The 11562-nt window shown below is 42.4% G+C and overlaps 1 protein-coding gene across 4 annotated transcripts; it reads right to left on the bottom strand.

The window, feature by feature from the left end:
- Nucleotides 1-3802: 3802 nt before the first annotated feature.
- LOC117403319 (centrosomal protein cep57l1-like) lies at nt 3803-11330 on the bottom strand. Of its 4 annotated transcripts, none has more exons than XM_034921424.2 (11): nt 11204-11329; nt 10044-10221; nt 8782-8958; nt 8542-8663; nt 8118-8234; nt 7920-7997; nt 6962-7054; nt 6336-6416; nt 5610-5851; nt 4957-5101; nt 3803-4272 (listed from the first exon to the last, which is right to left on the bottom strand). In XM_034921424.2, the coding sequence occupies exons 1-11, from the start codon at nt 11240-11242 to the stop codon at nt 4045-4047; spliced, it is 1500 nt and encodes a 499-aa protein (XP_034777315.2). In that variant the 5' UTR covers nt 11243-11329; the 3' UTR covers nt 3803-4044. The 4 variants fall into 4 exon arrangements, with proteins under 4 accessions (XP_034777315.2, XP_058879757.1, XP_058879758.1 ...); XM_059023774.1 differs by lacking the exon at nt 11204-11329 and adding an exon at nt 11057-11192; XM_059023775.1 differs by lacking the exon at nt 11204-11329 and adding an exon at nt 10802-10969.
- Nucleotides 11331-11562: the final 232 nt, after the last annotated feature.

Below are 11562 nucleotides of genomic sequence, written 5' to 3'. Positions count from 1 at the left end.
AGCGGACTCCATGCGGAACGAAAAGGGTTGGAGAAACATCGTTGTGAAGACGGAGGTGACATCACCGCGCATCACGCCAGCGAGAGTGCCAATGTGCAAACAGGATGAAGCGACATCACTCCAAGAGCTAACCACCACACTGGAATGCCGGTTCGGGAGAGTGTAGCCTGCTGTCGGCCTGCGCCAACGCTTGGCCACCCGCTACTGCAAGCTGGGGGAGCAACTAGGCGTGCTGGCAGCCGACTTGAGGTACCTGGGGCGGAGGGTATCCCGACTCCCTGCCAGTGGCCCAAGAGGACCTGGTAATGGAGGCTTCATTCCAGGGCCTGATTCCTGCTGCACTGCGCTGTCAGGTCCGACTTGCTTCTCCAACCTCCCTGAAGATCGCCCTGGCCCAAGCTGAACGGGTGGATGCAGTGCTTGAAGAAAGCGAGTGTAGTCAGACCACTGGAGAAGCTCAAGGAGAGGAAACGAAGCCTACCCACCTGCGGCTGAAGGCCTACCAAGCTCAAGCCTGTGAAGAGCCCGCTTGGCCAACTGAAGTCATGGCGTTTGTCGCCGCCACACAATGCACCTGAACTGTGGTAAAGCAGGTCACCTCCAGCGCCAATGCTCCCAACGCCAGACTGCCACTGCCCATCAACCAGAGCCACCCCAGGGAAACGTCACAAGGCTGGTGTAAGCGGGACACCGCCGGCCCCTCGACCTGTCCCTGTCGCTGTCAACCACCAACCTTCTCAGCCACTAACCGGGGCTCAACCGTACAGCCGGGAGAGTGGGGCCCCTCTCTCCCCAGAAGTAGCTGACCTCTGCCCACCAGGACCAGCTCTGGCAGTGGGCAGGACCACTGTGGGGGACAACTACCACGTGCCAATCTGCATCGAGGGGGTTCCATGCACCGCTCTGGTGGACACCGGTTCCACAGTGACGCTGGTTCGACCGGACGTGCTGCCAGCGGGAGTCAGGCTGGAGCCCACTACAGTCAGCTTGCATACCATCACTGGAGAGATGGCACCAAGGCAGGGGAAGGGTAAGCTGTCCATTGAAGTTGCAGGACGGCCAGTACACCACCCTGTGTGGGTAGCAGCTGTCCAGGACCATGCATATTGGGCCTGGACTTCCTCCGCTATACAGAGGGCAACTGGATCTCAGGACCGGGACATTGCAGCTGCGAGGGGGCCTGACCCTGGCGCTGTCCTACCCAGGGGGACCTGTCTCACCACCTGGCTGGTTGAGCCGCCAGGCCAGGACCCCACAGTCGTCTCAATTGCCACCGAGCCAGGTGTCCTCGGCCCGCCCCCGGGCTCCAACTCGACACCAGCGACCAGCCCTGTCTTACCCCAGCTCAGCCCAGCGGAACTCAGCCCTCCCCCGGACCGCCTTGCAACCCTGCTCGGCTCTCCCAACCACTGTCCTGCTGCTGCTGGGAAATGCCGTCCTGCTGCGGCTGCCCAATGCCGCCAAGGCCAACAGCCCTCATGCTGCCCTAGCTTGACCCAGGGGAACCCCTTGCAACCCCTGCTGCGGGAAGATGCAACCACGCAATGCCCTACCACCAGGAGTGACCTCGCGCCCCCAGCAGTCTCCCCTCAGCCACCAGTCCCGACCAAAGACCCAGCACGCAGCGCAATACATGCAGTCTGGCTCCCGAGCTGCAAGGGACTTTGCCTAGACGGACCATGCTGCCAGTCTGGCTCCCGAGCTGCGAGGGACTTTGCCTAGACGGACCACGCTGCCCTGCAGTGGCTCATGATGTTCCGGGAGCTGGAGGGACAGGTCGCCCGTTGGATTGAGCAGCTTCAGACGCTCCACTACCAGATCCAACACCAAGCGGGATAGAAACACGCCAATGCGGACGCCCTATCTCATCGACCCTGTGCTCGGGAGGGATGCAGCCACTGCAACCGGAGGGAAGAGAGGGTAGCAAAGCTGGCCGGCCAGGGTGAAGAACAATGGCGGGTGGGAGTATCATTCGAGAGGGTGGAATGGAGGGCGCACCAAGAATGGGACCCGGACCTCCGTCCTGTGATGGAATGGCTGGAGCAGCAGAGAAGGCCTCTCTGGGAGGAGGTAGCCCCCCTGTCCACCACCACCCGGGGGCTGTGGGCCCAGTGGACCGGTCTGGCTCTGCGTGACAGTGTCCTCCAGCAGCAGTGGAAGGAGCCGGCAACGGGGGAGGTGAGGTGGCAGATGGTCCTCCCCGGGGTGCTGCGCCAGGAGATGCTAGACGCCCATCATGGGACCCCTGGCCATTTTGGAGTGACGAAGACCCTGAGGCGGCTCTGCCAGTCCTTCTACTGGGGTCGGTGCAGGCGGGACGGAAAGGACCCCAGGGCCGGTCGACACACCTCACTCCAGCAGTACCAGGTCATGGGCCCATGGAGAGGGTTGCCGTGGATGTACTAGGCCTCTTTCCTCTCTCCGAGAGGGTGGCCCTCGATTACTTCAAGTGGCCTGAGGCGTACACACTGCCAGACCAAGAGGCGGAGACGGTCGCTGAAGCATTGCTGGAGGGGTTCTTCAACCAGTTCGGTCTTCGCACCCCTCTGCACCCACAGAGTGACGGACTGGTAGAGGTTCAACCGCACGCTGGCCGTGCAGCTGGCCCTCACCACCGCCGCCCACCCACCTGCCCCTCATGCTGTTGGCCTGCCGCTCCGTCGTACAAGACTCTACCGCCTGCACCCCTGCCCCTCCTTACAGAAGCCCAGGGGTCATCAGAGGGGTTAAACGGGCAACCCTGACTGAAGACCCAGGATCACCCTGACAAAAGGAGAGAAGACCGCCTCCATTACAACACCGGCTGCCAACCTACCCGCCAGGATCCAGAGGGAGAAAAACAGACATGAGGGGAGAGTGGTTGTCTTTTAAGGGGGGAGGTGGCCAATTGCAGCCAAGAGTTTTGGGGGACAAAAAGAGACTAAGGTGGGGGCAATGTAGCGATCTGTGCATTTGTGTTTACGTACCGTTTTGTGTTTGCATATCGTAGAACTGTATAAGAACAATATAGGCTATATGTACTAACCGCAGACAGATGGACATACCTATATGGCACAATGCAGCTCCACAATCGGGAGAATTATAAAGTGCAATGCCAATCACATTGAATATAAAAGACAAATTTTAAAAAAAGCTTTTTTTAAAAATGCAATTCAAGTCTGCAAAACATAAAGTGCCTAATTTTGGTTTAAAACTGAAAAATGAATGGTTACCATGTATGGGCATGATGGAAAATACTGTAAAGTGACTGCATCTGTATTTTTTTTTTTTTTTTTAATTTTTTGCGCAAACTCCATGGCCGAACATGTATTTAAGAAAAAGAAAACCGTGCTCAGTTCTTTGGAGTGCTGTGAAAGAGCGGGCTGGAAATGTCCACCTCTCTCCGCTCACACTCTCTGTGCGAGACACATGCATTACCTATTAAATGTTACCTCATGATCAATGGCAAAAGTTTAGGACATTTCTAATTATCCACCCAAAAAAAAAAAATTTAAGCGTTTGTATTGGAGTATTTGGTAATGTTTATGAAAGGCAAAAACATTTGGTTCTTGAAAAGTAAACTCCTGAAAATAGAAGTGAATTAAATTTAAGTTGACAGATTTAGGGAAATGGGCCATTCCTTCCATTGTTCTGTTTCCAACATCTTTCTGAAACAGAATAAAAAAGTACTCCAAAACCTGAAGTCTTGCAGTCCTACTTTGTAGTATTGTATAAGCAAGCCACCTCAATACCAGTCTATGAAATCTTCAACACTTTCACATAACAAATGATAGAACTGTGTTTCCATTACAAAACAATGACATTTCATGCAATAACCATTATTTATTATAAAAAACAAAACTTCTCATTGACAGACAGTGTTACATTAAAAACACAAGTTACTAAAAAAGAAACAAGCCCGTGCAATACACTTAAAAAACAAAATACACAATAATTTCATGAGATTTGATTAAGATTTTGGATCACTGCACAACAGTAGAACTGCCGGATATACAGCACTTGACAGTGTTGCCCTTTCAGCATCAGTCCCATGGGAGCCTCTGGTTACTGCACCCACATGATGTCATCCTTCTTCAGGTTCAGCTGCAGTTTTTGTACATTCTTCAGCAGCTGCAGGCTCCCCTGGTTCGTGTGCCCCTTATTGGTTTTAGGGGAAGGTCCTCGATGTCTGACAGTGGCGGACAGTGGCTTCACTTCACGCACTTCTGTTTGTGCTCCAGCGCTGGCTAGCCGTCTCTTAGCCTTCTGACTTTTCTGCTTCAGTTTCTGAACCTTTGGTGGGTAGACAGTACCAGGACATAAAATAAAAAAGACAAAAAATATAATTAAAATTAAATAAAAACCACTACAATGTGAAACAAATACAGTTACTGTGCAACACATTGTAATAATCAAAAACATTGCAGAGTTACATATGCTATATTGTGCTACTTTGTAGGTCAGAAGATTTCAATACTGCACAGCAACTAACTTGCATTTAAACTATATACTTGTATGATGCTTCCCAAAAAGTGATATTACTGGAAGTGAGATTTGTGATTGATAGTTATAGCTTGTCCCTGTATATTCTTGCTTATCTTTCTTTCTTAGTAGCTGTAGCCAATAATCAAGCAGAAATGCTGCACCATCAGATGCTATTGTTAAATGTCTAACAAGTGAAAACATTTTTGTATTTTAACCACAGCATAATTGACACCTGACTTTCGAGCTTTTGGGTCACAACGTGGTAGGACCCGAGGACATTAGACGCCGCATTCCATTACTGTCATTTAGTTGTAATCCGTTAACAGTTCTAATCACAGCTGGAACATTTCTAAGCGTCTAAGAGGCTAACCATATAACACAGTAATAGTTTCATAAACATACCTTTATGTCTAGTTAATTTACGACTATAAAAATATTCAAGCAAAGCGAACTGCATCCAAAGCAGTATACAACATCAGCTCAACAACTTACAGCAGCTTGATGTTTTTTGAGCTTAGAAATCTGGTCCCCTTTCACCTCCATCCTTTTCACCAGACAGTCCAGCTCCCTCTCCAGGTCCTCGCGCACTTCTGTTTTCCTGGTCTCCTGTATGTGTTTCAGTAGCTCCTGATGTTCACTTGAACAAAATAGCCACCTATTAAACACCACACCTGTGAAAAATGTCCACCACCCCCAAGAAGAGGCAATACAACAACGACTGAAGAAAAGTCATGCTACGTGAAATATAAGTTTATGATAATGATCTTAAGGTCCTATTTGTTAGAGAATTTGTCTGAGAGGAATAAAACAATTGTAAATAAATAAAACTAGGAAGGGACAGCTGAACGCAGGAGCTGTTAAGTAATGGTTCTAAATAAGGTCTTGCTAGTTTATACAGTTAAAGATAGTATTCCCCTTCTATGTCCTATGCCATTGTTTGTGAAAATAATTAAATCAGTGAAGGCCACAAATATTTTGAAAGGTTTAAATTTGACAAATACGCTTCAAAATATATTGAATTTTATTTAGAAACAGTTATTGAAATGAACAGTGCTAGAGCCAACACAGCTGTATATACTGCATTGTAAAAGAGGCTGCACATTGAATCGCTAGGTTTGTGAAAATACTGTAAACACACCACTTACAAACTCATTTGTCCCAGTTCATCTTGCAAAGCCAGCAGAAGTTCTGACAAGCTCCCGACCGAAGAGGTGGCTGAACATGAAGACGCAGGTCTGCGGAAAGACCTCTTCTCTGCAGGGTCTGTGCTTCTTGGGAACCTCATGGGAAGAGTGTGGCTTCCATCGTAGAGCTTTGGGTTGTGGTACTTCATAATGTGCAGGACATTTTGAACATTAGCTCTCACGGAATGACTGGGACTGGTAGACTTGAAATACAAATACATGAATAAAATAATGAATGTACAATAGCTAACCATGGGCATGGACATATTTTCACGGCTGTTGCAGTCGTCAATAATCAAGTAGTAATGTCCACTACTCCAGATAATGCTAAACTAGCAATTTTCAGCCATCAAAGAATGTCTAATAAGCTTGATAAAAAAAAAAAAACAATAAGGACATCCATATAGAAAGTGGTGGATTGCTGTACCTACTCAGTTTAACAGCTGCTTTAACAGACCACGATTAGCACTCGTCTTGGACTACTTTACCTAAAATACCATTAGTTAGTCCAAGATTAGTGATGAATCAGGGTTAAACCAGACATAGTATAGGGATAAAGTACATTGATACATTTTTATTTAGACTTTTCAACAAAGTACAAGATAGATCTTTAATAAAAATATGTTGGTACAGTATGATATTTTACTAAAAAAAACACCAAAAACCCCCCCCAAAAAAACACCATACTGTTCCAGCCACGAAATGAAGTGTCTTTGCCTTGCGATAAATGGGAGGCACAGGTAGTTCTTTCTTTGCACTGGAAATTTTCTAAGAATTAAAAAAAAAAAAGGTTATACCAAGAATTGATGGGTTTTTCAGAAGAAAAGTAATATTTTTCACAATTTGACACACATTACCCAAACCTGGAGGTGCTAAAGAAATATATATTTTTTTAAATGACGTCATTGTTATTGAACTTCTCAGCAAGCTACTATTTCCAACTATTGTTAAAATTGCTATCTAGTGGTATAATATGTTTTTTAATTATTATTATTATTATTATTATTATTATTATTATTATTATTATTATTTTAAATCCCAACACTGTAAACTGTGGCTTTGGATGAAAATCCAATTCAGGAATTCTCAGCCAGCGTTTAACCATACAGCAGCATCTTTTACATTTCACTTTTCCTGTTTTGGTTTACATTTGAATATCGGTTTTTAATTATAATTTTTTGTTATGCACATACTTGCATGTAAATAGACACAAAGAAAAAAACTAATTTGTAATTCTGCCCCTGATATTTGACAGTGAATAGGTTAAATAAATAGATTGTCCATGCCTACAGATAGTGAGAGAAGACTCCTACCTTTGCAGGTGTAATTTTAGTCTTTTTCTTTGGTTTACATTCAGCAGGAAGTGAAGACTGGATTATTCTGGTTATTTCCAGTCCTGTCTGAAGCTAGGATAGGCAAAATGAGTGGTGTGGTATTATGAAGACAATTTTGTGAAATACAGCAACATGAGACAAAGTGCTCTGAATGTATTCCCTGGCTGTCAATCATTTTCAAAACTAATACAATTGTACGGGTGTACACATTATATATAAAATAATATTGTAAACAGGCAGTATGCAGTACAAAATACTGTATTCAGCTGCACGGTTATACAATTATTTAGCTAGAATGCACCTTAAGGGGACACATAGATGTATCTAAAACCGACAGCCATAGAAATAAAACTAGGAACGAGAGGTTCATAGATTCCTCTTTGCTTCAGGCTGGTGTCAGAATACCTAGACTGCAACAACCAGCTGAATTTCAGTCATACCTCTTTGGTGAAAAGGCTTTTATTAATGATTTGTTTTCCTTGGTATGCCTTCTATTTCTCAATATTAGACCAAAAAAGTAGTGTTTTGTTTGCGTTTTTTCAGATAAAAAAAAAAAAAAAAGTTTGTAGGCAAGATATTTTGTAATGCAGTTCCCGGTCAGAAGGTCTTCTTTCATTCCCACGTATGTTACTTTTGAGGAATTTACAACATAACATAAAACTAATACTTCCAAATTTTTATTTTATCAAGATACATTATTTAATAATGTTGACGTTGTCTCGCCAAAGCACAACACCTGCTGGAAAGTTACAGAGCTGGAACAGCTCAGGCTTCAACAGTAGGTGTACTCATATTTAAACCAGTCATGTTTCAGGTATTGGACACTTGCTGTAAACTTTTTTTTTTTTTTTTTTAAAACAAATATTCTACCAGTGTCTGATTTTTAAAAAGCAGCAATTTATAAGCAGACGCATCTCTAAGTAGCTTCATAACCTACCTGGGCTGCTTTTTCTTGTACAAGCTTGTACTGATGTTCTTCTTTCAATAGTTTTTGTTCCAGCTGCTGAATCTTCATCTTAAAAAAATAAAAGAAAAAAGCATCAAAACATATCACGATATTCTCATATACTATATTACACTAGCTCTCATTATAAAGTATATCAGAAATACATTTGGATCATAAGGGTGCATTTACCTCAGCCTTAGTTTGAGTGGCTGTGAGTTTAAGACATTCTTGCTCTAGGACTTCCAGTTTTTCCAATTTCGAGTACACTTCGACTTGGTCTTGAATTCTCTCTTTCTGCAGTAATACCTGCAATAAACAACCACATTCATCTGAAAATTACATATTGGAAGTAATGCACTGTAACTTTAATATATATTATGCTTTAAAAAAAAAAAGTTTCTACTCCTTGGAATTAGACTTTTCAATAGCACTAAAATGTAGCTTTTGCATTGCAACTAAGTGGCCCCTATTACGGCTTAACCAGAAGATCATGAACAAACTGATTTCAGATTTTTGTAATAAGTGATTAATAAATTATAGATAGACAGAGATAGATAGATAGATAGATAGATAGATAGATAGATAGATAGATAGATAGATAGATAGATAGTACCTGTTTCTTTAGAGTTTCATTTTTTTCATGCTCTGCGATTTCCACCATTTTCCTCATGTAATCCAACTGCTTTTCCAGGAGAGAACAGCGGGCCTCAGCGGAACCCAGTTGGGCAGTAAGCTCTAGAGACATGCAAAATACACAATGAAAGCAGTTGCAGTTGCTGCAAAGCAAAAAACTCTGAATAAAATAACAACAGCCTTTAAGCACAGATATCCCTTTAACCCATTTTTTAAATACCTGTTTTCTGTTGAGCCTCTTTTTGCACAAGGCTGCTCTCGCTCTTTTCCTGTTCTGAAACGTGTTCATGCTGCAGGGCTTTCTCACATAGACACTTCAGGTTATTCTCTGCTTGAGTTCTCTCCAGCTCTAAACGGCGAATCTTCTCCTGAAGAGTCTTCAAGGCGGATATCACTGCTGATATTAGCAACACAACCAATTTAAACCCCTCCCAACAGGTAAATCGAGCCATAGGAAAGACTTCAATGCTCTTAAGTATTTAGTTGTCCACACATTATAAAGCAGCCAAGGTTTTACTTTAATACTGAAAACAAAGCTTGCATAATGTACATTTCAAAACAGGTTCAATAACTGTACTTTAGCTGCTTGAACAAAAGTTATTGTATTTCTTGCTCTTATTGTATTACTTGTATTGTAACACTTGAAATGTATTTGCTTACGATTGTAAGTCGCCCTGGATAAGGGCGTCTGCTAAGAAATAAATAATAATAATAATAAAAATAGCTACAATGCACTACCACTTTTGTTGCATTACTTAACACTATTGAAACTATTGCTCCTGGAACTGCGTCGAGCAGCAGAATATAAGAACATAAGAACATAAGAACATAAGAAAGTTTACAAACGAGAGGAGGCCATTCAGCCCATCTTGCTCGTTTGGTTGTTAGTAGCTTATTGATCCCAGAATCTCATCAAGCAGCTTCTTGAAGGATCCCAGGGTGTCAGCTTCAACAACATTACTGGGGAGTTGGTTCCAGACCCTCACAATTCTCTGTGTTATATTCTAAACAGAATCAAGTTTTACTATAGCTCAGATGGAAAAAACGAAGTAAAAAGGGTGACAAACTCAATAAAGCTAATATTTTCCAAGAATGTACTAACCTTCAGCAATAGGTTAACATAACAACCCCCCCCCCCCCCCCCCACAGCTGTAAATACAATGTTATCAGTAGTACAATGCAAATGGATAAAGACCTGCAACTGTGACGTGTTCCTCCATATACCCCCAAATTCTGATGCTCTTAATTTGTGGTAATGACTCTCATTAGGAAAAGAACACACATTTGTTTGCCTGAGTCGACTAGACAAGGTAGTCACCACTGAAAACAAACAAACATAGATTTCATGTCTAGTTCTGTGTACTTAGTTTCTGAGGGAAACTGTCACTTTTCTAGCGGACTATTCGGTTCTACGCCCCAACTCTGATAACCACCAATTCAGCACAACAGGGAATCCCAAACTTTCAGTTATCTATCTCTTACCTTGAGTGTTTGATTCAGATTTCCCTCTGCCAATTTCAGAACTGATATTTTGGATGCCAACCATTTGTGAAACAGTATCACAATGACCCTTGCAATCTACAGATAACGCCGACGGCATTTTCTCTGGAAGCTGATGAAAACTACCAAAGTAACTGTGCTTAAATGAGGATCCCATGCCCTGTAAAGAAAAAATAAAACATCACAACACATTTAAAAATTTTACCTGGAATCTACTGTTTTTTTCATTTTTCTGGATTTATCTTAAATGGAATACTGTATATATATATATATATATATATATATATATATATATATATATATATATATATATATATATATTACTCTATAAAGCCCTTATCTAGCAGAACATGTTTTATTGAAATATAGACCACTCCATGCATCACCAACCAGCATAAATGTAGTTAACATTTCCTCCTCAGTTTGGTCCACCAGAACTGTATTGAACCTATTACATGAATTTGTATTTGTTCCAACTCCCCCCCTTACAAATATTAATAATTATCTGGCAATACGACTGTTTCACTGTGATTTGGACTTTGGATCTTTTTTAAACACAAGAACAACATAGTCCATGCAACAAAATAATGAATAAAACATTCAAAATGAATAAATCAACAAACGTGACTATTGTTTAACACAAACAACATACAAAACTTAAACACCTGATTTGTGCGGGTCGTCTTTGTAGCATAAGCAAAAAAAGGCGGCTGGTCGTATCAGGACACACCACCACTCACCCGATAAAAACAAAAAACATAAGAGAGGCCAATAACAACAGCAAGCCACGCACAGCCAAGGTTCAACAACAATAGTTGGTTTATATGAAATGATTAAACCCCAGTTTAACATAAAAACAATAATAATAATAAAAATAAAAAAAATCTCTGAAAAATAGTAAAACATATGGTGTTTTCAGAAGACGAGATTCTGCCCAAATTAAACATTTTTAAAAATACACATCAATTATACAATTAAGCATTTATGAACGCTACCTGCTAATGTATTTTTTTCCCCCCAGAGAGGCCCTTTCACTTTCAGCAAGACGTATCCCAGCTAACAAGTCTCGCTTTGTTTCTCGTCGCCTGAGTGACCAGCTGCAGCTACAGTTTAAATTTCCCTCCTCCTATCCCGCTGCTCACCTTGTCTATTGGAGGCGGGACCGTGAACTGGAGCAGCATATAATGTGTTCTGGAGCAGTATCCAAAGAATTGTCAAAAAATAAACAGAAAATAAACATCAGGGGAATAAAAAAAACACAGACCGGAAGCTAATAAAAAAAGCTTCTCATTAGCATGTCTGCAGAAATAGTTATGAAGCCCATCTTGCCTAAACACTAGATTATTAGTATTCTACCTGACACCACATAAAGTTCTTAGATGGGAAACATAATGCCGGTCTATGCAGTGCATGTTTAGTGAATTAAACGGTGGAGTAGTATTTTGTAGGAAATATGCAAACGAAAGGAGTGATTTATAAAGGGATTTGGGGAAAAAACGGT

This window comes from Acipenser ruthenus, chromosome 5, assembly GCF_902713425.1.
Source record: "Acipenser ruthenus chromosome 5, fAciRut3.2 maternal haplotype, whole genome shotgun sequence".
Classification (NCBI taxonomy): domain Eukaryota; kingdom Metazoa; phylum Chordata; class Actinopteri; order Acipenseriformes; family Acipenseridae; genus Acipenser; species Acipenser ruthenus.
The sequence above is the reverse complement of the archived record's forward strand: the minus strand, read 5'-3'. Positions and strand labels throughout refer to the sequence as shown.

Excerpts from the sequence above, each read along its gene's own strand:
- LOC117403319 (XM_034921424.2), bottom strand. The coding sequence starts at position 11,242 with ATGCTGCTCCAGTTCACGGTCCCGCCTCCAATAGACAAG. Across the intron at positions 10,222-11,203 it reads TCCCGCCTCCAATAGACAAG|GGCATGGGATCCTCATTTAA; the intron begins GTGAGCAGCGGG and ends TTTTCTTTACAG. Across the intron at positions 6,417-6,961 it reads CTAAAATTACACCTGCAAAG|AAAATTTCCAGTGCAAAGAA; the intron begins GTAGGAGTCTTC and ends TTTAATTCTTAG.